At 38.0% G+C, this 27,445-nt stretch overlaps 1 protein-coding gene across 1 annotated transcript; it reads left to right on the top strand.

The window, feature by feature from the left end:
• The first annotated feature begins 23,735 nt into the window (after positions 1-23,735).
• On the top strand, positions 23,736-27,142 carry LOC107792270 (transcription factor bHLH84-like). Its single transcript, XM_016614467.2, has 5 exons — positions 23,736-24,266; positions 24,377-24,580; positions 24,673-24,738; positions 24,825-24,890; positions 27,047-27,142. The coding sequence occupies exons 1-5, from the start codon at positions 23,736-23,738 to the stop codon at positions 27,140-27,142; spliced, it is 963 nt and encodes a 320-aa protein (XP_016469953.2).
• Positions 27,143-27,445: the final 303 nt, after the last annotated feature.

Here is a 27,445-nt window from a genome sequence, read left to right on the forward strand (position 1 = left end):
TGCTCAAGCTACTATTCAAAACCCGACCTCAAGTCCTCTAGATTGTCCTATCATCAGCACACAAAAATCACATCTCGCACCTCATACATGGAATTCACAAGCCATCGATGCACAGTTAATATGAAGCGCTCACATGTGTACACGAATACATTGAAGGAATTCAAAGAGTTATGCTTCAAGCTGAATCAATATCGCACGATAAGGAAGGAAAGATGGGAAATTTATCCTAAATGCCCTGTAGCCTCTCAAAGATAGGTATGGACATCATCATACCGATCTGCAAGACTCTATTAGGAACTTGCTCATGACTTGTGGAACCTATGAACCTAGAGCTCTGATACCAACTTGTCATGACCCAAAATCTAACTAGTCGTGATGGAACCTAACCCAACCCGCTAGGTAAGCCAATTAACCACTATCCAATATAATGAGATTTATTAAGAGAAGAAATAATAATACAACTGCTTTTATACAAGAATTTCCCAAGGACTGATAGTACAAATCACGATCTTCTAAGATATAGAGTTTACAAAGATGGTTTTAAATAAAATACACCATCTGTTTGAAATATAATGAACAGATCTGAAATACTAAAGCTACCAGGATCAAGAGGCAGCTATGATTGGAATGCAGGTAGATCTTCAGATCTAGCTCGCACCGTACATAGCTACATCAGCATCCAATATCTACACGCAAGGTGCAGAAGTGTAGTATGAGTACAACTGATCTTATGTATTCAATAAGTAACAAACCTAACCTTAGGTTCAAAGTAGTGACGAGCTGGGACAAAGTTCAGAGTCCAACTCCAATAACTAGCGACAGTTCATAACAATATAATAAAGATGGTACAAGAAATAACTCAGCTGGTTCACAGTTACGAAAAATAGGCATGCTTTTCAAGTATAACAGTAGAGCCCAGTTCTTTCACCGAAAAACCTCCAATTATATAAATAAGTTTGAAAACTGTGATTTTTTCCAAAAACCTTTCAACAATAAATAAGATGTTTCATTTACAGATAACGTGAGGAAAATATATCTCTATGCCTACATGTTAATATAAAGGTGATATCATGAATGTTACCAAAACCGGGTAGCATGAGGAAATGCATCTCTATGTCTGTATCTCAAGTATGCATGTCAAATGCAATGCATCTCAATGATGAACTCATGTACTCACACTCTCAGAGTACTCAATCTCACTGTCCCGTATTCTCACTCATCATGCTTAATACTCAGCACACTCAGTTACTCAGTACTGTACAGGGCAGATCCAACACAAAATACAAATAAACCATGGTAGATCCAGCCCAATCCAAATGAACCAGTGCAGATCCAGCCCAATGCAAATGAACTAGGGCAGATCCAGCCCAATGCAAATAATTGCTAGCAATTGCGCCCATTGTGGGTATGCAGACTCCGGAGGGGCCGATCCAGCCCAAGCGCTATAATAAGCCAAATCCTGGCATGAATCAATAAAGCCCGATGCGGCATGCAGCCCGATCCCATAAATATCCCTCACAATAGGCCCTCGGCCTCACTCAGTTATTAACCTCTCCCGTCCCTCGGGCTTATAACACTCATGCTAAGCATCCCTAATCTATGATATGAGATGTGACAATATACGATAACAGAGACTGAGATATTATATGAAATGATGAATGTGATTGAGTACATAACTGCAATTAAGCACATAATTGAACAGCAAAGAACGACCACTGTGGGTCCCAATAGTACCGGCATCTAGCCTAAACACGAGTTCTAGTATAAATTACAGCTCAAGTGCTCTAACAGATAGAGTACAGTAAAATATGTTCCCATAAGTTAGCTACACAGTTCCATGGAATTGACTAAATCATAATTCACGCGGTACACGCCCACACGCCCGTCACCTAGCATGCGCTTCACCTCAACATCAATCACATAACACGTGATTTGGGGTTTCATACCCTCAGCACCAAGTTTAAAAGTATTACTTACCTCGAGCAAGCCAAATCCAATATCGAGCAAGCCAAATCCAATATCGTGCAAGCCAAGCGATGCTCCAAAAATGCCATTCTATACGTACCGACCTTCGAACAGCTCGAAACTAGCCACAAGCAACTCAAATACATCAAATAATGCCAAAGGAAACAAACCCAATCGATAAAGATCAAATCTTTAATCAAAAGCCCAAAATTAACCCGGACCGCACCTTGAAACCCGACGAAACTCACAAAATCCAATAACTCATTAAATTATGAGTCCAACCATACTAGTCTCACTCAAATCCGACTCCGAATCGATATTCAAAACTCAAAAATTCACTCTATGAAACTTAAGACAAAACCCCCAATTTCTCGTTTGAATTCATCCACCAAATGCCAAAAATTAGAATAGATTCATGAAATATAATCAAAACTGAATTAAGAATGCTTACCTCAATTCTTGTGGTGAAAATCACTTCCAAACTCGCCCAAATCCGAGCTCCCCAACTCAAAATAAGACCAAATGAACAAATCCTTGATATTATATGTTTCTGCCAGTTGTTCTGCCTCGTTTCTCATGCCAAACAATCATGAAACTTGCTTTTGATGCTTCCAATGGATTCCTTGGAAAGGTTTAGTCAAGTTAGGCTTTTAAATCACTCCATTTGACCTTATAATGAAGGAAATATGTTGGTTTCAATAATTGAAAATAGTGCAGATTTTTAAATACGATTTCAGCGGCAATTGCGTAATTAATCTGAAAAGAATTTAGTAACCCAATTCTTAGTAAAATGACCATAAATTCCTCATACGATGTCAAAACTTGATGATTCCAGTTGCTATGGTTCCAAATTTATGATACAGATTTAATGCTTCAATAAAAACAGAAATTGGAGCTTAATTGCTTAATGTGGTACCACTTATGCTTGAAGAAACGACGTTGAAACATAAAAAACGAGCGCAACACAACCCAAACCTATCCAAAACTCACCTGAGCCCCCCAGGACCCCATCCGAACATACCAACAAGTAACATAATATAACACGATCTTACTCGAGGCCTCAAATCATGAATAACAACATCAAAATCATGAATTGCACCTCAAATCGAACGTAATGAACTTTGAATCTTTCAACTTTCAAAACTCGTGCCAAACCTTATCAAATCAACTCAGAATGAACTCAAATTTTGTACACAAGTCCCAAATGACATAACGAAGCTATTTCAATTATCGAAATCACAATTCAAACCTGATATCATCAAAGTCCACTCCCAGTCAAACTTATGAACATTCCAAACCTTTAAATTTTTAACTTTCGCCAAATAGTGCCAAAACCTTCTAGAAATATCCAAATGCAAATTCAGGCATACGCCCAAGTCCAAAATCACCATTCGGACCTAACGGAACCATCAAAACTCCAATTCGAGGTACTAAAAAGTCTAACTTGGTCAACTCTTCCAACTTAAAGCTTCCTAATTGAGAATCATTCTTCCAAATCAATTTCAAATAACCTAAAAATCAAAACTAACAATTCACACAAGTTATAATACATCATATGAATCTACTCAAGACTGCAAACGGCTGAACGAAATGCAGATACTCAAAACAACCGGTCAGGTCATTACACTATTGCATTTTGTTATTTTCCTGAAAGAATCTGGAAACCCGTCACAAAGATAAGTTTGTTCTTCAAAGACTTATGTTCTACCATATTAAGGGAAGAATTGTTTTTTAGATGAACCAGAACATTCATGTAATCAGTAATAAGCTGAAAAAGATATTTCCATGTGGTTTCTTTAATGTGATGGAACACCTTCCAATTCACCTTGTACACGAGGCATGACTTGGAGGGTCGGTTCAATGCAGGTGGATGTATCCCTTTGAAAGGTATGAACAAACCTTGATTCATTCTTGTAATTATTTTTAACGTTATCGTCTAATATGATATTATGAAGGACTATTGGCAAGTGTAAACGATTTATTATGTAGAAGAATATGATATGAGGATCTATAAGCGAAGCCTATCTTGAAAAGGAAACTACTCATTTTTGTTCTTACTACTTCGAGAGTCATATACCATGTTTTGGAAATAGGCCCAATCGGTATAATTTCATAATTGAGAATGATCCATTAAATCCACCAATGTCCATATTCAATCAACCAGGTTGAGGTTCTAAAGATCGATAAAAAAGAGGTCTACGTAGTATGGAGTACAAATCAGGTACAACGTATGTATTGCTAAATTGCCCGGAAGTTCAACCCTTTCTTAAGTAAATATTGGGTTAATATTAATTTACATAGGCTGTTATTTAATTAGGTTGATGCAATTAACAAATTTTTTAATGTGTCACACAGTCATTTCATGAGTCAATTTGGCCATGATGCTGAATATTCCACATTTGATGTGTGGTTTAAAGAGTGTGTAAGTATAGCTTGTGAATATATGTACTTTCTCACTTGTGAATAAACATACTTGCTCACTTGTGAATATACTTGCTCACTTGTATTTTTTTTAACACTATATATAGGTCAATAATTCAAATAACAGTGTTAATCAATTTTTGAAAGATATATCTTGGGGACCTACACCTACGGTTACAACAAAGTCTATGTATTGTATGAATGGTTACAAATTTCATTCTGAGGAATGCTCCGAGTGTAAAAAAGCAATAACAGCAGAATGTGGGTTGAAGGTGGAGATGGCAACGATGATGAGGATACTAATTTTTATGGTGTGCTCCAAGTGATTCTAGAATTGGATACTGAAAATGAGGACGAAGAATCAGCTCATGAGAATGAAATAAGTGAAGAGGAAGAATTTTCAGACGAGGAAGAATATGTCGAAGACTACTAGCATATTAGTTTTTTCAAGCGCTCTCCGCTTACATAGATTTATATTCTCAATTCTAATATTTTTTTAATTTATGTAGATGGCCGGCAAAGGTCGAAGTAGGTCTAGGAAGGATAAAAGGCTGATCGATTCAGTGGATAGTACTACACCCTCTCTTCCTTCCTCTCCGCACTTGCATTCCTCCATTGCAAATGGCCAGCAACAATCTTCTATGCACACTTCTTTTCCACCATATCCATATACGTATCCTACTACCTCCTATTCACCCACCCAGCAGTATCCTTACCATCCTTCACCACAGGGCTAAATCTTGATTCCTCCATATAATCTTGCATATACTTTCATTACTACACCAGGTTAGCAGTCACATGGACACGTAGTGATATGCCCATCATTTACTCCATATGCTCGCCGCTAGATGGATAGCAACACTCTAGATTGCAGCTATTTGGATCGCAACAGGGGTCTAGATCGCAACACTTTATATCGCAGCCATCTTCATCAGCGACCCCATCTCCTGCTACATTGAGTGCGTCTTCTAACATTTCAGGAATTCACCTTCGGGATAGTAGCTTTGAGCCAATTGCCTCCCATTCTACGAATGCTTCATATACACATGAGAATGATGATCTATATGCAATGTGGTATGATCGTTTATCATAGAATGATTATCAAGCCTGAGGGCAATGAGTAAGATTTATTTATTACTTCTTGTTTTATTATTTCATGCATTATAATTTCTATGGTCTTGTTTATTTAATTTCTATATTTCAGGTTCATACCAAGTCATGAGACTATGAACATAATCATTAAGGCCATTCACCGGTTGTATGATGCCCCCTATGTGACTTGGAGTGATTTTTCACCGGAGCTCGTATAGTAAATTTTCAACCAATTTAATGTTTAAATATAATTCTTATCTATTTAAGTGTTATATTAATAATATTTTCATCTAACGTTAGACACTTGATTTGCATACTAGGTGTGCAAGGGAGGGCTTCCATAACAGTGCAATTGTTATATATTTTGAGTACAAAGCTCATAAGAGAATAGCTGATGTCTTTTATGCTGCTCGGAAGAAGAACGAGAAGCCTTCATGGGTTCTCCCAAATTTATGGGAGAATCTACTGAGGCAGTGGGCCACTGTGGAGTTCAAGAAGAAGAGTGAACAGGAAAAGAAAGCTCGATCATCTAAAAAGGGTGGCTCCTTTCACTGTGTGGGTGGAAGAAGCATGCGGACTACGAGGAGACAACTGGTAATTCCTTAAAGCATAAAAATTTATTTTTTTCTAACTATATTCATTTAAATTAGTTAACAGTTTTATTTTATTTGTTGAGAAAAAAATATGGGAGGAAGCTGACTCACGTTGAGTTTTCATTGGCGACTCACATTCGGAAGAAGAAGGTCCCGACGGATCCAAGTAGATGGGTTTAGGACCGGGCGGAGACTACATATGTACGTTTTTCTAATTTTCTATCTCCTAAATTAAAAATCGCTATAAGACTACCCTGAAGGAGTATGGTCAGATTCTGCCAACAAGTGAACAGGGCGACCGACCTTCTATTTCAAACGAAGAAGTGCAGAGGCTTTGGTTGGATGTTGTCGGTGATCTCAAAAAGGGGATAGCATATGGCCTTTCAGATAGATCATTTCGGCGTTACAAGGCTGGATTGCAAGGTATAGGGACTTCCGCACAGGGCGAGACACTTGATAGGTCGACTCTCTTGGCTATGGAAAAGAAGATCATGCAGTTTTCAGCCGAGCTTGAACAGTCAAAGGCTAGAGAAGATAAGAGAGATCAACAGCTTAAAAGCCTTCAAGGTCAGCTGGCCAATCTTCTTGCTAGTGGGGCTTTTTCGATTCCTGGTCTCGTGCGTCTTTCCCAGAGGCTACTCCTTCTCATCGTGATCCTTCGGACTGTGCCGACGATAAAGCTTCTAGTAGTGGAGATGATGCAGTACAAAACACTCCTTGAATGTTGTTTGTATTGCTAAACTCTTTCTTGAACTTGTGAATAGTTTGTTGGAAAATTTGTATTGTGGTTGATGAATTATTGTGGTTGGCATTATTATTATATTGTGGTGAATTGGCAGCAATGTAGTACTGCCATTATAGGTTCTTTGGTTATTTTTGGCATGTAGTGTAGCTTGAAAGCAATCATATTCTATGAGGGTTTTTTTTCAAAAAATCGTCCGCATAATGACCGAAGTCAGTTAGAAACTTCATTTTAAAAACCCAGAAATTTAAAATTACCGACCGAAATCGGTCGGTAACTGCAATGTCCAATCTCCAAGAATTAAGAAATATCGACCGCCGAAATAGGACGAAATTTAACTTTTCTACTTTATTATATTTAATACTTTCGACCGGAGTCGGTCAGTAATTTACATTTTAAAAAATTTAAATTTATTTTATCGATCGATATCGGTCACTAAAATAAAAAATACATAAAAATTTACTTTCTAGAAATATGTCAGATAATGTGGTCAACGTTTGGTTGAACAAACCGACCACCTTCGATTGGGATGGGCGATCGACTTCGGTCGCTATTTTTTATCGACCAGGTTTATTTTGACGGATTAATATTGGTCGAAAATTAGTCATTTTTTTTGGTTTATCGACCGATATCGGTCGGTATTCCTGGACGGTTTTTCCTATTTTCTAGTAGTGTCATCATAACGGTATTTTTTCGTTATTTTGCCTAAGATAATCGGGATCACTATAAAACCTCGATACAATTTTTTGCTGCCATTCGATTCTCTTTCTTGTACCCTAATATACATTTGTCACAACTCACAACACAAAGTGAAGAGTTAAAATTATATCAAATCGTTCGCGCATATATTGTGCCATGATTCTATTATCCAATTAACTCTCACCCAAATAGTCTGAGAAAGTATTCTCCCAGATGTCACTTTAAAGAACTATGCAGGCGTTTGGACATAAAAATTGTAATTTTTGAAAAAAATAGTATTTGGAGTTAAGTTAAAAAATGGTATTTGAAATTTAAAATCATGGTTGGACATGCATTTTACTATAAAAAACAATTGCAGTTTGTTAGTGGGAAAGAGTTTTTTCTCGAAAAACTTAAAAAATGGTCAAAACAATTTTTAAATTTTTAAAAAACTCATTTTCGAAAAATCTTCAAAAACATACAAATTTTCATGGACAAATACATTTTTGAAAAAGAATTCTGAAAAAAGAAAAATAAATGTATAGACAAACGGGTCCTAGATCTATTTTTTCACATATGTACCACTCTAAATTTCTCTTTTTTCTTGATTTCCTTTTCTATGCCTATTCAAATTCGGTTAATGTACAAAGCTGGGCTAAATCTCTGTTTGGTTTCATCTAGCGAAGCTTTGTGATTACAAGGATCCTGAGTAATCCGCGGAATAAGTAAGAATGTACTTTCAGTGTGTTTTTTGGTATGGAGAAAAATCAGAAAGTATATTTTATGTTTTTTATGTTTGATTGGATTAAATGTAAAAGAATATATTTTTCGTATGAACTTATTTTCTTCGATCTTAAGAAAATGACTTCTGTACCAATTGGAGGAAAATAATTCTTCTCAACTCTCCAATTGACTGTTTCAATATTCAACTCTCCCCACCCCTGCCACATTGGCCCCCTGACTCGCCCCTCCCCCACTCACCTCGACCCCCCAATCCTCGATCCCCCCTCTCACCCACCACCATCCTATCACCCTCCTGCATGTCCACCCTCTATAAGTTTTGCCTAGATTATATATAAATACTTTTGGAATAATATGTTTAGTTTACCAATCAAACACAGGAAAATAAATAAGAAAATCTCTTATTCTTGTAGGGAAATATTTTATATCATACCAAACACACCCTCCATCTAACTCAAGTACCCTAAAAGTCAATTCATGAGGTAAGAATTGTCTACTAAATCAAAGCAATTCTTTCAATGAAAAACAACATTGTACTATATACAACCTCACGAACTAACTACATATTTAATCAATCAAAATGTGGGATACTTTAACACCCACTCCGCACAACGAGTCTGGCTTGTATACTTGTAAAAAAATAAACCTTCTATCTAACTCAAAAGTTTTATTATGGGCTCTTGGTTGGCCCCTTATTTTCAACTATTACACTAGCGTCGACCAGCTTTGCGAGAGGGACGGGCACGAAAAAGAAGGCATGAGTGAAAAGGCAAAAGAGAGAAATCTTATATACAATTCTATATAGTGACAATAAGGGTGATTTATTTGTCAACGTTTTTACTATCATCTCAAAAACAAAAAAAATAAAGCCTGTCTTACGTAAAAGCTAGTTAATAAGGTAAATATTTGCACAAAAATCATATTATCACGCCCCAAACTGAGAATGTGATATTATTGGCACTCAACTAAATAATAATTAAAATTATATCAATAAAGCCTTTATTAAATTTTGTCATGCAAACTAAATAAGGAGATTAGTTCAAAACGTCTATGAACTAACCCACTGTTAAGTCATGAGCCTTTATATGAAATCTGAGTGTATAAACTTTGGAGAATTCCCTTGAATAAACGAAAATATCTACAAATAAATAGTCTAAGAAAAGATCTTTTACCGCAGGAATAAATCAAGGGAGCCTACACTCTGAGCATAGGAAGCTTGCCTCTAGCCATGTACCTCGTCAGCTACACACTCAACACATGTCACACGACGCAGCAGCCTCAAACGTGTTAATTACCTCCAATGATATACAGCAAGTGTTGTTAACAATGCCCTAAGCGAACGACAATGCCCTAGCATGGACTAATTTAGAAAAATACAATTAGTAAAATTGTCAATTTACATAACAAATACTGAATAATCTGAAAGTTGAAATTGATTCTAAGAATTGAATTTGAAACTTATTACTGTAAGTTGAAGTTGAAAACTGAGTTTATAACTGAAACTGAAAATGAAAATTGAGTTTGTAACTAATAACTGAAACTAAAGTTGAAAGCTGAGTCTAACACCGATATATGAAATTGAAGCTGAATAATGAGTTACTTCTAAAGAATGATTTTCTTAAACGATGTACACATAGTGGCCCTATAAGTGAGCATCGGAAAACATGCACGAGGACTACTAAAGTTGTTTTAGGGCCTCTAATTATGCTCACTCAAGTTCAACTCATATTTGGGGCCATCAAGTATTAGCTCAATCAAATTCAAACCATCTGAGTGTGTTAGTGGGAACTCTTCAAGCTCAACCGCATATGGGGTTATCGAGTAGCTCAATCAATTAACACATCAAAGTGCATTAATATCTGCAAGCATGGAGTAGATAATCCCGGCCACTATGACGCTCATGCTTGAGGAGGTTGGATATTTCTCCCTTTTTTGGATGTGATCAATGCATCTATCTAGTCATTATCTATCATTCTGAGTGGCTAGCAACATAATCACACAACTTTACTTATATGCACTTTATTCTAAAAAAAAATATCGCAAGCAAACAAGCAATTTAGTATGCGCATTCTAATCTGGCCCTTGACTTATAGGGGAGAAACCTCAACTCACCTCAAAGGTCCTTCCTTTCTAGCATGGTTAACTTTCACGTGTGCCAACTAAATTTAATCGCTAAAATCTACACTAAACAACTCAATTAAATTTGGTCATGTATCAAAGGAATTTAATTCCCTCAATTTAAACTTTGGCTAGAAAACCATAACTCCAATACTTTAATTTCAAGGTTTTATATGAAATCTTGTTCTTTTGATGTTTCTAATATGTGCATACCATTCATATTCTTAATTCGTAGTAGTATTGAAGGGTAGGATGAGCGATCATCTTAAAACTCAAAAAAAAAACATACCGTTCTCTTTGAGTGCTCTTGAAGGTGTTCTTGAAATCTAGGAAGTTGCCATGTGATTTGATGTTAGGAGCGTGATTATAAGGTAAATATTTTCTGTATTTATCCAAGAACTACTAACCTTTGAGTGAGAAAGTTTGCACAACTTAGTATTTTCTTGGTGGGAGAAGATCCTCAATGATCAAAACCCTAAAATAGATGTCTTTTTCGAAATCTGAAATGTATACCAATGACCGCTTGGCGGTCGCATGCCGTAGCGTAACGAAGCTGTTTTTTCTACACTTGACCAAATTCCAAGTCGCGTGGTGGTCGCTTATGGGAGCAAAATAAGTTGTTTTCTATACCTGACCTCTAACACTTTCCTCCCATCTTTTTGGCCATTGTACTTACATAACTTGATCCTAAATTATCCTCATCTATTTAAGCACTTTTGCCAACTTAAGACTTTGAAATCAATGTTATTAAGAAAATTTCATAGTACGAGTGTTAACTCAAGACCTAAGAAATTGTTAAAAATAACTGGGGCTTTACCCATATAAGGAGAAAACAACTCATTCTTTCCATCAATTTGGAACACTTAACAGAATATCAATGAGGACTAATGAATAAAAATCAATTGGATACAAGATTACTAGATGAACCTTTTCCTAACATGAGACGATTGAACAAAATCATAACAGTCATGATCAGATAGGTCAAGTGATATCCCAAATATATATATATGTCGGTCATTATAACGATCCGACTGGTTGTTTTGAGAATTTTAGCCATGTTTCCCTATTTATTACCTCCTCTATATCCAATTCTGGTTATGTGACTTACCGTGGTGGATGATTTTTTTAGGGTGAGTTTCGGAGTGGATTGGGACACTTAGTTCCAAGGTTGAAAGCTTAAGTTGGAAGAGTTGACCGGAGCTTGACTTTTGTGTAAAAGACCCTAAAATAGAGTTTTGATGGTTTCGATAGGTTCATATGCTGATATTGGACTTAGGCGTACGTCCGGATATTGGTTTGGAGGTCCGCAGGTTGGTTTGAGGCTTTTTGGCGAAAGTTGGAAAGTTGAAGGTTTGGAAGGCTGATAGCTTTGACCGAGGGTTGACTTTATTGATATCGGGTTTTGATTATATTTTTGGCAGTTGGTATAGGTCCGTTGTGCCATTTGGGACTTGCATGTAAAATTTGAGCTCATTCAGAGTTGGTTTGATATGATTCGGCATTAGTTTTAGAATTTGAAAGTTTATTGATTCAGTAGGCTTGAATTGGGGTGCGATTCATTATTTGATGTGATTTAAGGCCTCGAGTAGGTTCGTGTTGTATTTTGGGACTTGATGGTATGATCGGATAGAGTCCAGGGGGCCCCGGATGTGATTCGGATTGAATTCGGATTCATTTTGGACTTCGAGGATTTTGATGTCTACTAAAGTGTGGAGCATTCGAACCTACAAGCGGCCCATTGGCCGAAGATGTGAGATGGGGATGGGTGAGCTGGGTCCGCAGCTGCGGACAATTATACACGGGTGCGCAACCGCAAAAGCGGAATTTGGTTGAGTATTGAGAGACCGCAGGTGCGGTTGATGGCCACAGAAACAGTCGCACAAATGCGCCCTTGGGTCCGCAAAAGCGAAAGCGCAGATGCGCCTTATGTCGGTAGACGCAGAAATTGCTGAGCTTTAGTGGAAGCCGCGTCTGCAATGAATTTTCTGTAGATGCGCAATTTGACCGTAGAAGTAGAAATCACTAGGCATAAAAAGGATTGAATCGAGGGTTTATTTTATTTTCCACATTTAGAGTTAGAGAGCTCGGCTTTGGGTGATTTTGGATGAAATTTTCAAGGATTGGATCGGGGTAAGTATTTTTTACTCGGTTTAATTATTAATCATGATTCCATCATTATTTTTATCATTTAATTAGTGATTCGAGTTGGAGAAGTTGGGGTCTTTGTAAAAACTTTTCTAATCCATAAATTGAGATTTGAAGGTTGATTTGAGGTCGGAATTGGATATTTTTTATATGGTTGGACTCGTATCGGAATGGGCGTTCGGAATTTGTGAGTATGGTCGAGTTCCGAGGTGCGAGCCCGGGGTTGACTTTTTGAGTTGACTTTTTTATTTTCTTTAAAGATTGAAACTTTATTATCCGAATTTGCTTCCTATGGCTTGTATTTGGTGTATTAAGTTATTCTGGCTAGATTCGAGTCTTCCGGAGTAACATTTTTGCGAAAAAAGCTTATTAGGGGATTGATTTAGCTTGTTGAGGTAAGTATCTTGTCAAACTTTGTGTGGGAGAAATACCCCTTATGGCTTGGGTTGATTTGTGTTATTCTAATTATGTGAAAGACGTGTACACGAGGTGACGAGTGTGTACACGGGCATATGCATTATATTTTGACCGGATTGGACTCTTAGCCTCTTTCATGCATTTAATTAGAAATTGTAATATCATGTTATATCTTCTATTATTAAATTGCTATTACATGCTTTACTTGATGTTGTTATCACATGTTCTATCTTTTATTGTCAAGCATGCTTTTATATGCCTTAATTGATGTTGTTATCTCTCTTATTGTCATGTACCTATTTAATTGTGCAGTTATTCTCATTTGAAGTTATTATTACATGATGTCTCTTCGTGTTGAATTATTCTCATGCATTTACACGTAGTTGCTATTTCATACTATGTTTTTCGTTGTTAAGCTTATGTTATACAATTAAATTGGAACTTGTCTTTTCGTGGGAATATCTTCGTTTTGAGTTATTGAAGTTGATGTTATGAAAGCCATTATCATATTGAGATTGAATTTATTGATTATTAAGATATCTTTGCTTGTTGAGTAATTCTCAGTTATTTTGTTATTATTGAGGTTCTCGTTCACATTGTGGTTGAGCCGTGGGCTATATGTTGTGGTAACACTAGTATTGTTAATTTTGGCAAGTTGTGGCATATGGGCACTTGTGGTGCGAGTTGTTATTGTGTTGTGATATTAATGTGCATGCGGTGGTATAAGGATAGGGGTAAATGTGCATGTCACGGCATAAGGTGGAATTTATGTGTGTGTTGCTAGTAAGGAAATTACTTGAAGTCACGCAACAACATAAGGGGGCTAAAATGCGTGTAGCTATTTCGGAAAAAAATGTTTTCAAAAATATCTAAATGTAAGGCTCACGCGACGGAATAAGAAAAAGGCTGTCATTTAATATTGTGAAATGTGGATATGAGGCGTGGTACCTCGGTTGTGATTCTTGTTGTACATTCTATGTCAAAAAAGCTTGTTATTTGAACAGTTTTGTTATCTCTTCATTTGCCTTACTTGTATTTGTTCGTGTTGATTTCTTATTGTTCTAATCATGTATTCACTTCTCGTTGCCTTTATTGCTTTAAATTTTGTTGTTAGCTTACATTACTGAATTGCTTTATTATCATTCATTTCCTCATCTTCCATTATTTGACTATACTATACTTTGTTCAGTCTTCTAGTCCTAGTAGGTGTCTTGACTTGGTCCCGTCACTAGTCTACCGAGGTTAGGCTTGATACTTAATAAAAAGATCCAGGTACATCTGCTCGTGCCAGACGCCAATGATCGTATAGTTTTTTCCGGAGACTTCAAGGTATACCTTCTCGTCGCTCGCAGGCCTCGAAGTCACCTTCTGTTATCTTCTCATTACTTTTTATCCTATTACCATACAGTGTTGTATTATTTATTTTAGAGCATTCTATAGAGCTTATGACTCAGTTCCACCGATTTTGGGGATTTTGTTGTTGATGTTCCACTTTGGAGTATTTATGAGTTATATCGGTTTATTTTATTATCTTAGTTTTGTTATTTCCTTTAAGCTATCAATGATTGTTAGGCTTACCTAGTCTTAAAAACTAGCTTCCATCACGACATTCTAAGGTGGGAATATGGGGTCGTGACAAGTTAGTATCAGAGCACTAGGTTCATAGGTATGACGAGTCATAAGTCAGTTTAGTAGAGTCTTGCGGATCGGTACGAAGACGTCTGTACTTATCTTCAAGAGGCTACAGAACCGCTAGGAAATTTCATTTCTTTGATTCCTTATCGTGCGAACTTGTTGATTTCGAAATCTGAGTTTTTGTATTTCTATTTTCTCACAGATGATGAGGACACGCACTGCTGGATCCGATGCTCAGAGCCTCGCGCCCGCTACTAGAGTCGCATGAAGCCAGGGCCGGGGTCGGGGTAGAGGCTGGGGAGGGGCACCTGCTGCAGCCGGAGCACCTACCCGAGCAGCGACTGAGGAGCCACAAGTAGCACCTGTTGGGGGGCAAGCACCCGAGGCACCTGTTGTTTCCCTTAGACTTCAGGAGACGCTAGCACAGTTCTTGAGCATGTTCGTCACTCTAGCTCAGGAAGTATTGATTCCCCTTGCACCAGCTGTATCTCAGGCTAGGGGAGGAGCTCAGACTCTCTCGAGCCATTTTCCAGAGCAGCGAGTCCACAATGATCAGGTTTCGGGTGTCATGCCAGCACAGCCAGTTATTCCAGTTCAGCCTGAGGTCAGGACAACGGCATCTAAAGAGGAGTAGAGAAGACTTGAGAGGTTCAAGAAGTATGATCATCCTACTTTCGGTGTCAGAGCTACCGAGGATGCGCAAGGTTTTCTAGAGAAGTGCCACCACATTCTTCGCACAATATGTATTGTGGAGGTGAGGGGAGTTGATTTTACTATATTTTAGCTGTCAAGAGCAGCGTATCGGTGGTGGCACGCTTACGAGGAGGATAGGCCAGCTTATACAGCCCCAACCACTTGGGATCAGTTTTTCGAGATGTTCTTGAGAGAATTTTTCCCCAGACTCTTCAGGATGCATGTCGCATAGAGTTTTAGCAGCTGCGTTAGGGGACTATGACAGTGTCATAGTATTCTATCAGATTCAATGCGTTATCCAAACATACACCTACCTTGGTTTATACAGTCATAGAGCGAGTCCGCAGATTCATCGAAGGGCTCAACTATGGTATTAGATTTAGCATGGCTTAAGAGTTGGAGACAGATACTCTATTTCAGTAGGTGCTGGAGATTGCACGGAGGTTAGACGGTATGCGGGGTCGAGAGAGAGAGGACATGTAGGCCAAGAGGCCTTGAGGTACTAGAGGATTTAGTGGTGGCCACGATGCAGCAACATCTCGACATGGCAGGGGTATGTGAGTCGTCCAGTTCATTCAGTACTTCCAGCTTCTACCAGCCCCCCGGATATTCCAAGGTCTCATGTTGCCCATTATGTACCGCCACTGTCCAGTGCACCTCCAGCACAGGGTGCTTTCAGCGATTAGTCCAGCCGACCATGCCATAGTCAGTTTCATCAGTCACGCCTACCGAGAGCTTCTTTTGAGTGTGGCGATACCAAACACATGGTGAGGGACTGTCCCAGACTTAGGAAGGGTGCAATTTCACATACTAGACAGGCTTTACGGATTCTACAGGGTCCATAAGGTTCGCATTCCATAGTTGCTGATCTAGTTGCCGCTCCACCTGTACCGCCAGCTAGGGGTGGAGGCCAGGCAGCTAGACGTTGCCCTTGAGGGAGAGGCCAGGCTCGTTTTTATGCTTTTTCGGGTAGGAAGGAGGCTGCTGCTTCAAATATTGTCATCATAGGTATTGTTCTTGTCTGTCACAAGGATGCCTCAGTTTTATTCGATCCGGGTTCCACTTACTCATATGTGTCATCTTACTTTGCTCAATATTTAAATATATCTCGTGATTTATTGAGTGCCCATGTATATGTGTCCACGCCTGTGGGAGATTCTATTATTGTGGACCGTGTTTATCGGTCCTGTTTAGTTACTATTGTGGTTATGAGAACATAGTTGATCTATTGCTACTTAGTATGGTAGACTTTGACGTGACCTTAGGCATGGGCTGGTTGTCACCCTATCATGCTATTTTGGACTGTCACACCAAGAACGTGACATTGGCTATGCCAGGGTTGCCGCGATTGGAGTGGATGGGTGCATTGAATTGTATTCCTAGCAGGGTTATGTCCTTTCTAAAGGCACAGTGAATAGTTGAGAAGGGGTGTGATGCATACTTAGACTTTGTGAGAGATGTCAGTATTGATACTCCTACCGTTGAGTCAGTTCGGTAGTGAGAGATTTTCCAGACGTATTTCTAGTAGATCTATCGAGCATGCCGCCCGATAGGGATATCGACTTTGGTATTGACCTGGTGCTGGGCATTCAGCCTATTTCTATTCCACCATATCGTATTGCACCTGTGGAGCTGAAGGAATTGAAGGAGCAGCTTCAGGAGTTGCTTGATAAGGGTTTCATCCGACTGAGTGTCGCCCCTTGGGGTGCCCCAGTTTTGTTCGTAATGAAGAAATATGGCTCTATGCGGATGTGTATTTATTATAGGCAGTTGAACAAAGTTACAGTCAAGAACAAGTACCCACTACCGCACATTGATGACATTATTTTACCAACTTCAGGGTGCTAGAGTGTTCCCAAAGATTGATCTGAGGTCAGGGTATTATCAGCCGATGATTCGTACTCGGATATCTCGAAGACTGCTTTCAGGATTCGGTATGGTCACTATGAGTTCCTAGTGATGTCATTTTGGTTGACCAATGCCCCAGCAACCTTTATGCACCTAATGAACAGTGTATTCCTGCCATATCTCGACTTTTTTGTCATCGTATTCATTGATGACATCTTGGTGTATTCCCATAGCCGGGAGGATCATGAGCAGCATTTGAGGATCGTGCTCCAGACATTGAGGGAGAAAAAGTTATATGCAAAATTCTCAAAGTGTGAATTCTGGCATGATTCGGTTGCATTTTTGGGTCATACAGTGTCGAGTGAGGGGATTAAAGTATATTCGAAAAAGATTGAAGCAGTTCAGAGTTGGCCCAGACCGTTTTCAGCTACTGAGATCCGGAGTTTCCTTGGTTTAGTCGGGTATTATTGCCGTTTTGTAGAGGGTTTCTTTACCATTGCTGCACCTTTACCAGATTGACCCAGAAGGGTGCTCCATTCAGGTGGTCCGACGAGTGTGAGAAGAACTTTCAGAAGCTCAAGACTTCCTTGACCACAGCTCCAGTTCTGGTTTTGCCTTCAGTATCGGGTTCATATACGGTTTATTGTGATGCTTCGCGGATTAGTATTGGGTGTGTCTTGATGCAGGAGGGTAGGGTGATTTCTTATCCTTCACACCGGTTAAAGACCTATGAGAATAACTACCTCGTTCATGATCTAGAGTTGGCAGCTATTGTTCACGCATTGAAGATTTGGAGGAACTATATTTATGGCATGTCTTGCGAGGTATTCACAGATCATCGGAGTCTACAATACTTGTTAAGCAAAAGGATCTGAACTTGAGGCAGCGAAGGTGGTTACAGTTGTTAAAAGACTATGATATCACTATTCTGTATCATCCCGGGAAGGCCAATGTGGTAGCCGATGCCTTGAGTAGGAAGGCGGAGAGTATGGGTAGCCTTGCATATATTCCAGTTGGGGAGATACCACTAGCATTAGATGTTCAGGCATTGGCCAATCGATTTGTAAGGTTGGATATTTCAGAGCCTAGTCAGGTTCTAGCTTGTGTGGTTTCTCAGTCTTCATTGTATGAGCGCATCAGAGCATGTCAGTATGACGACCCCCACTTGCTTGTCCTTAAGGATACAGTGCAGCACGGCGATGCCAAGGAGGTTTCTATTGGATATGATTTGGTGTGAGGATGCAGGGTCGGATGCGTGTGCCCAATGTATATGGGTCACATGAGTTGATTCTTGAGGAGGCCCACAGTTTGCAGTATTCCATCCATCCGGGTGCCGCGAAGATTTATCAGGATTTGACGCAGCACAATTGGTGGAGAAAAATGAATAAAGATATAGTAGCGTGTGTGTCTTGGTGCTTGAACTGTCAGCAGGTGAAGTACGAGCACCATAGGCCCAGTGGTTTGCTTCAGGGACTTGAGATTTACGAGTGGAAATGGGAGTGTGTTACCATGGATTTCGTTGTTGGGCTCCCACAAACTTTGAAGAAATTGGACGCAGTATGGGTTATTGTGGATAGACTGACCAAATCTACACACTTCATTCTGGTTGTGACTACCTACTCTTCAGAGCAGCTGGCTCAGATCTATATCCGTAAGATTGTTCGTTTCCTAGGTATGTCGGTGCCCATTATCTCCGATCGAGGCACGCAGTTTACATCGTACTTCTGGAGGGCCGTACAGTGTGAGTCAGGCACACAGGTTGAGTTGAGTACAACATGTCACCCCAGACGGACGAGCAGTCCAACCGCACCATTCAGATCTTAAAGGACATACTACGTACCTGTGTTATGGATTTTGGGGGTTCATGGGATCAGTTCTTGCCGCTTGTAGAATTTTCCTACAACAACAACAACTACCAATCAAGTATTTATATGGCTCCTTATGAGGCCCTATATGGGAGGCGGTGTTGTTCTCAAGTTGGTTGGTTTGAGTTGGGAGAGGCTAGGTTGTTGGGCACTAATTTGGTTCGGGGTGCCTTGGAGAAATTCAAGTTGATTCAGGATCGACTTCGTACAGCACAGTCTAGGCAGAAGAGTTATGTTTATCGGAAGGTTCGTGATGTAGCGTTTATGGTCGGAGAGAGGGTTTTTCTTCGGGTTTCACCCATGAAGGATGTGATGAGATTCATGAAGAAGGAAAAGTTAAGGCCTAGGTATATTGGTCCTTTTAAGATCCTTGAAAGAGAGGGGGAGGTGGCCTACAAACTTGTATTGCTACCCAGCTTTTCGACAGTTCACCCGGTGTTCCATATTTTCATGCTCCGAAAGTATTATGATGATCCGTCCCATGTATTATATTTCAGCTTAGTCCAATTGGACAAAGATTTGACTTATGTTGAGGAGTCGGTGGCCATCTTGGATAGGCAAGTCCGAAAGTTGAGGTCAAAGAACATTGCTTCAGTGAAGGTTCAATGGAGGAGCCAACCATTCAAGGAGGCTACTTGGGAAACCGAGCATGATATGAGTAGCCGTTATCCTCACTTTCAGTACTTCAGGTATGTCTCTATACTCATTCGAGGACAAACGTTTATTTTAATAGGGGGAGAATGTAACGACTCGGTCGGTCATTTTGAGTATTTTATCCCTATTCCCCTATTTATCGCATCCTCTATGTTCAACTATGGTTATGTAACTTTTCGGGGTGGTTGGTTTGGTTTCGGGTGAGTTTCGAAATGAATTGGGACACTTAGTCCCAAGGTTGAAAGCTTAAGTTAGAAGAATTGATCGGAGTTTGACTTTTGTGTAGACGACTCTGTAATGAAATTTTGATGGTTCTAATAGTTTCGTATGGTAATTTTGGACTTATGCATATGTCAGGATATTGATTTGGAGGTCCGTAGGTTAGTTTGAGGCTTTTCGGCGAAAGTTGGAAAGTTAAAGGTTTGGAAGGTTGATAGGTATCGGGTTCGGATTGTAGTTCCGGAAGTTGGTATAGGTCCGTTGTGCCGTTTGGGACTTGCATCCAAAATTTGAGCTCATTCGGAGTTGGTTTGATATAATTCGCATTAGTTTTAGAAGTTGAATGTTCATTTATTCAATAGGCTTGAATTAGGTTGTGATTAGTTGATTTGATATTGTTTGATATGATTTAAGGCCTCGATTAGGTTCGTGTTGTATTTTAAGACTTGATGGTATGTTCGGAAGGGGTCCCGGAGGCCCCAGGTGTGATTCAGATTGAATTCGGATTCATTTTGGACTTGGAGGATTTTGATGCCTGCTGAAGTCTGGTGCATTCGCACCTGCGCAATTTGGGCCGCAGGTGCAGCACCGCAGAAGCAGCCCATTGGCCGCAGATGTGATATGGGCTGGTGAGCTGGGTCTGGAGGTGCGGACAATTGTGCGCAGGTGCGCAACCGCAAAAGAGAAGTTTGGTTGAGTATTGAGGGACCGCAGTTGCGGTTGATGGCCGCAGAAGCGAACGCGCAAATGCGCCCTTGGGACCGCAGAAGCGGAAATTGCTGAGTTTTAGTGGAAGCCACATCTGCGATGAATTTTCCACAGATGCGGAGTAGCAGATGCGACAATTTGACCGCAGAAGAAAAAATCACTAGGCATAAAAAGGATTGAATCGAGGGTTTATTTCATTTTCCATATTTTAAGTTAGAGAGCTCGGTTTTGGACGATTTTGGAGGGAATTTTTAAGGATTAGATCGGCGTAAGTGTTTTTGACTCGATTTTATTTATTAATCATGATTCCATCATTGTTTTAATCATTTAATTAGTAATTTGAGTTGGAGAAGTTGGAGGGGGGGAGGGGGTTGTAAAAGATTTAATGGTTGACTTGGGGTCATAATTGGATAATTTTGGTATGGTTGAATTGTATCGGAATGAGTGTTAGGAATTTGTGAGATTGGTTGGGTTTCGAGGTGCGAGCCAAGGGTTGACTTTTTGAGTTCACTTTTTAATTTTCTTTAAAGATTGAAACTTTATTATCTGAAATTGCTTCCTATGGCTTGTATTTATGGTATTAAGTTATTTTGGCTGGATTTGAGTCGTCCGTAGTTAGATTTTATCGAGAAAGGCTTATTAGGGGATTGATTTAGCTTGTTGAGGTAAGTATCTTGTCAAACTTTGTGTGGGGAAAATACCCTTAGGGCTTGGGTTGATTTGTGTTATTCTAATTATGTGAAAGACGTGTACACGAGGTGACGAGTGTGTACACGGGCATTTGTGTTGTATTTTGACCGGAATAGACTCTTAGCCTCTTTCATGCATTTAATTAAAAATTATAATATCATGTTATATCTTCTGTTATTAAATTGCTCTTACATGCTTTACTTGATGTTGTTATCACATGTTCTATCTTTTATTGTCAAGCGTGTTTTTATATGCCTTAATTGATGTTGTTATCTCTCTTATTGTCATGTACATATTTAATTGTGGAGTTATTCTCATTTGAAGTTATTATTATAGGATGTCTCTTCGTGTTGAATTATTCTCATGCATTTAAACATAGTTGCTATTTAATACTATATTTTCTGTTGTTAAGCTTATCTTATACAATTAAATTGAAAGTTGTCTTTTCGTGGGAATATCTTCATTTTGAGTTATTGAAGTTGATGTTCTGAAAGCCATTATCATATTGAGATTGAATTTATTGATTATTGAGATATCTTTTCTTGTTGAGTAATTCTCAGTTATTTTGTTATTATTGAGGTTCTTGTTCACATTGTGGTTGAGCCGTGGGCTATATGTCGTAGTAACTTTGGTATTGTTGATTTTAGCAAGTTGTGGCATATGGACACTTGTGGTGCGAGTTGTTATTGTGTTGTGATATTGATGCGTATGCGATGGTATAAGGATACATAATAATGTGCATGCGGCGACATAAGATGGGATTTATGTGCGTGTTGCTAGTAAGGAAATTACTTAAAGCTACGCGGCGATATAAGGGGGCTAAAGTGCTTGAAGCTATTTCAAAAAAAAAAAATTCAAAAATATCTAAATGTAAGGCACGCGCGGCGGTATAAGGAACATGTTGTTATTTTAAATTGTGAAATGTAGATATGAGGCGTGGTACCTCGGTTGTGATTCTTGTTGTACATTTTATGTTAAAGAGGCTTGTTGGTTGAACAATTTTGTTATCTATTCATTTACCTTACTTGTATTTGTCCGCATTGATTTCTTGTTGTTCTTAACATATGTTCACTCCTTGTTGCCTTTATTGCTTTAAATTCTGTTGTTAGCTTACATTACTTAACTGTTTTATTGTCATTCATTTCCTCGTCTTCCATTATTTGACTATACTATACTTTGTTCAGTCTTCTAGTCCTAGTAGGTGTCTTGACCTGGCCTCATCACTATTCTACCATGGTTAGGCTTGATACTTACTAGGTATCATTGTGGTGTATCACGCTATACTTCTGCACATTTTTGTACAGATTCAAGTACATCTACTCGTGTCGGACGCCAGTGACCGTACAGTTATTTTCGGAGAGTTCTAGATATATTTGCTCGACGCTCGCATGTCTCAGAGTCACCTTCTGTTATCTTCTCATTACTATTTATCCTATTATCATACAGTGTTGTATTAGAGATTTTAGAGCATTCTGTAAAGCTTATGACTTAGTTCCACCGGTTTTGGTGATTGTGTTGTTGATGTTCCACTTTGGAGTATTTATGAGATGTATCGGTTTATTTCATTATCTCAGTTTTATTATTTCCGTTAAGCTATCAATGAATGTTAGGCTTACTTAATCGTAAAAACTCGGTGCCATCACGACATCCTAAGGTGGGAAATTAGGATCGTGATAGTCATCTGTTTGTGTTTAAGAGTGGAAGATATTATGTCTTTTTCTAGATAGTTTTAAGAATGTCAGACTTACCACCATGATCTATGTGTTACCTGGTGATTTCATGTATTGAAAAAGACCCTCACGTCTCCAGATATTCTGTCTCCCTTCCCTTATCTCACTTCCAGCTTTTCCTAATTAAGTGTTCGATAGTTGATAGTAACAGGTAACAGTTAATCCTTTTTTCAATGATTGGTATGTATATATAATACTCATTATTATTGTTGTTTAATGGGATGCATAGTGTTATTTTAAAGCCTCTGAAGAGTTGCATAATTTTGTTCATAATTAGTTAACCAAGTCTTATGAGTTGTACTTGGCCCATTGTGGACAAATGACCGATACTTGTCAGTTTCATTTTGTTCGACATTATTTGATTGACGCTAAATTCGGAAAAAGAAAGAAATCTTTTTTGACACATATCAAAAGTACTATTAGAACTTGTAGTTCAAAAATGCCATGATGTTTCCAATGGCTACTAGAGTGCATATCATTAAGGTTAAAAATAAGAAATTTAAAGTTAAAGAGTTTCCAAATGTTAGATGGTGTCAATTTTTTTGAACAAATTAAAACTGAAAATGTAGCATATAAAGTGGAGCAAAGGAATTGAAGTATTATTAAACTAGTTGGTGGATATTCTGCTCATTAATCATTGGTTACTGATTCCCAAAATATTTTTTGATATACAAGACAGAGTCTTCACTTGTGTTGGTATAAATATATGTCTTTATCTCCCATTATTTCCAAGCATCGATCAAATTGAGCTTCTCTATTATATTCATTTCCTTTGGCAGCCATGTCTGAAGGGGAATGGAGCTCCTTCAGTGGAATGTATTCTACTGATCAGGATGCTAAATTAATGTCACAGTTGCTTGTTAGCTGTTCGCTTTCAAATGAGCTACCAATTAGTTCTTTATTGACTAGTTATGAATCAACTATGAGCTCTCACAATAGTATCAACTTTTTTTCACAAGGAAGTAGTTATAATGGTTGTAATAGTTTTCCATTTTCCCCTCTGCCGAGTAATGAAAGCAGCTACTACCCGAGTCATTTTCGATCAAACGTGATGATAAGAAATGATAGTTCAATAACAATGGATCGATATGGCATATTGGTGGGAGGTGAGAACATAATTAGTTTACCCTCTGATCAGGTGCTTACTAATTACAATGCAATGATTGAAGTGGATGATTTCCTTATTAACCAAGATGTGAGCAATATTGATAGCATGGAGTCTGGTGAAAACACTATAGAAGGAGATGTTGAAGACAAGGTGGATAGTCCACCAGACAGCTTTAGGAAAAGATCCCGGCGGCTGGTTGGGGATGTGAGTATTACTTAATTATCATTCTGTTTTGATTTTCTTATATATATATATATATATATATATTGTCGGAATGGGGTTCATTCCTGATAACATTTCTCTAATTAATATAGGTGATCCCAAATAACAAGAGAAGCGTAAAGCTGAAGAAGACTAGCTGTGAGAAGGATGAGGAAAACAAGACAGTGATTCATAGGCAGAACTCTGTGATCAGTTGCTGCTCAGAAGATGAATCTGTTAATGTGTCTCACGAGTTAACCCGAAAAACCAGAGCCACCAGGGGTTCAGCAACTGACCCCCAGATCTTGTATGCCAGGGTATATGTAATTATAAGAATTCAGAAGTTACTTGGTTTCTAGATCTGCTAGTATATGTATGTCAAAAGGATCACTTATTTCCCTTCTTACAGAAACGAAGAGAGAGGATTAATGAGAGGCTGAGAATCTTGCAGAATCTCGTCCCTAATGGAACAAAGGTAAGTGTAGCCATATATTGAAACTGCATGCATTTGTGATTATGAAATCTGCTGAGAGAATTTGAACTTAAATATTCGATTGACAGGTTGATATTAGCACCATGCTTGAAGAGGCTGTCCAATATGTCAAATTTTTGCAACTCCAGATCAAGGTAAGATTTATTTTCCCTTCACTAAGTGTTAAAATGCATTAGGATTTAAACAAGATGATCGAGAGATACTCTACCTTTGTAGTCTAATCTTGGGGCGGCAAACGAGAGGATCAGGTCGAAAACGGGTTAGGCGAAAAAAAGATAAAATATCTTATTTAATACGGATAAAATACGGATTAACCGATGATAATATGGATATTCACATTATCCCTGGCTTCTTAGACATTCATTTTTGGACTTTTTGTCCAAATGCATACTACAAAACACTATTTATGCAAGGAGGAGACATATTTACTCCATTTCCTCATATATTTCTTTTAAAAAGGTAATTTCTGCAAAGGTTGGATCACTCTTTCCTTTGTATTATATAGATACTTTTATAATGATTTTAAAATTAAATTAATATCGCTATTTCATAATCAACATTTAGTTACTACACTTGAAAATTAGTTTTTATTTTATATTAGTATCCACATGTTTCTTCAATTATAATATTTTAATAATTTATTATTTACATAAACAAAGTATTAATTTTATGATCAAAGCTAAATAGAGTATAACTTCTTGTGCCCTTAAATTTTAGGCTCAGCACTTGAAATATTGGTTGTCTTATATGGAGTACACACGTGTCCAAATGGACTAGTAATATAGATAATACTTTAGCTTGTTCAGCAACATTTTCCTTTGAAATTCAGGTGCAAAGCCACATTAACGCATATTATTAGAATGTACTGTCACCAAAATGTACGGGACATTTTCTTATTTTACAATTTTTGTTATCCAAATAAATCAAACAATTATGAAAAAGAAGGAAAAAAGACCAACTTAAAGGGGAAAAAAATCCGTCATAAAAAATTACACCCAGTTAAGAGCTAGACTTTAGCTTATGACAAAAACGAGAAAATAAAAAAGAAAAAAGAAGAAGAAAAAAGAAAAAAAAAAACAAGAAAGAAACAAAAGGTTGACTTTTGCCATTTAATCTGCAATCTCAACAGTAGAGGTGCCTAAGATGGCAAATCTGCAAAGGTTCAATTCCATAAAATCCATTAAATCTGTACCAACTGGGTCATTAATGGGTGATGAAATCCATTTTTAACTCGTGGGGTGTCCCTTTTTTTTAGCAGATGAAATGGGTTGACCCATATTTGACCTGTTTTTAGTGGATCGGCTACTCAATTCATTTTCTAATAGATAATATGAGTGAATACTTGAAAATTTTATCCATTTTAAAATTGTGTAGGGATAAAATAGGTTGAAAGTCACTCTCATCATATACACATATACAATAAAAGGAGACATACAAGAATCTATAGCTTGATTGTCCATCATCATATAGTTTGAAGGGAGTGGTATAAAAGGAATGTATTAGTAAGGTAGTTTGTGATAATTGTATGCATTAGTTTAATAATGACAAGAGCAGTGGCGTAGCCACCCTATGCCAAGGGTGGTCAAGCGCACACCCTTCGCCGAAAAATTATAATGCATATATAAATTAAATATTTTTTATATGGTTATATATTATATTTTTAACACCCTTAACATAGTTGAGTGAGACAGTCCAGCGGTTCAGGGTGTTTAAAGTGATGTGTTGTTCACGAGTTCAAAGTTCTGCTCATTTTATTTGCCAAATCTAAACGGAGACCACCATGTGCGGTCTATTTGCTTCTTTTTCAATTTAAAAAATTTCCTAATAAAATAACTCTTAAAACTTAAAATTTGTGTAGAAATAAAAAACTAATCTTAAAAGTAATTTTTTAACTAAAAGTTATTTCTTAAATACATTTTATAATTTGAAAGTCAAGCTCTATAGAATTTTCTTCAACAAAAGCTCTCTATAAACTACAAATTCTCTTGACTCTCTCGTTATTTTGGTTCTATGCTTACTTTTATTAGTAAACTTTTTAATGTTGTCATTTTGTTGTATTAATTTTGATTTATAAAACCATAGCTCTATTAATTTTTTTTTATTGTTTAGCGAAATGTTGCCTAGTTTGATTTAATACTTTAGGTACACCATTCGTCGACTAAAGAATTATTGACTTGTTTAAAGTTTGAACACCCTTGGCGGAATTCCAGACTACACCACTACATGGCTGACTAATCAACCAATATGAAACAAGATTAATGTGATGCTTTTTTTTTTTGGGCGTCTGCAGCTCTTGAGCTCTGATGATCTATGGATGTATGCTCCCATTGCATACAACAAAATGGACATTGGGCTCAATCTGAAGATGGCCACTCCAGAATCATAATGTTGAAAAATTAAAGTTCAACACATATGGTGGTAATGGGTTTGGCATTATCATGCAACACAAGGAGATATAAATTATTGCCATTTTGTAAATGGTGCTGAATCAAGACTCAGCATATGGGGACGGGTTATTATGAAGACTAATGATTCTTCTGATTGAATATTCAAACCTAGAAATAAGCTGCCACCTCAACATGACGAAGGAAGTTTAGGTGTTTGTAGCATTTTCTCATCATTACACAAAGTGTTAATATAATATACAAAGCTGAATTAAAAGAAACCATATGTAATTATGATTTATTTC

The sequence above is a fragment of the Nicotiana tabacum genome, chromosome 9, assembly GCF_000715075.1.
Source record: "Nicotiana tabacum cultivar K326 chromosome 9, ASM71507v2, whole genome shotgun sequence".
Lineage (NCBI taxonomy): Eukaryota > Viridiplantae > Streptophyta > Magnoliopsida > Solanales > Solanaceae > Nicotiana > Nicotiana tabacum.

Coding starts and splice junctions, on each gene's coding strand:
- LOC107792270 (XM_016614467.2), top strand. CDS start 23,736: ATGTCTGAAGGGGAATGGAGCTCCTTCAGTGGAATGTATTCTACTGAT. Junction 24,739..24,824: donor TCGTCCCTAATGGAACAAAG/GTAAGTGTAGCC, acceptor TTCGATTGACAG/GTTGATATTAGCACCATGCT. Junction 24,891..27,046: donor TTTTGCAACTCCAGATCAAG/GTAAGATTTATT, acceptor GGGCGTCTGCAG/CTCTTGAGCTCTGATGATCT.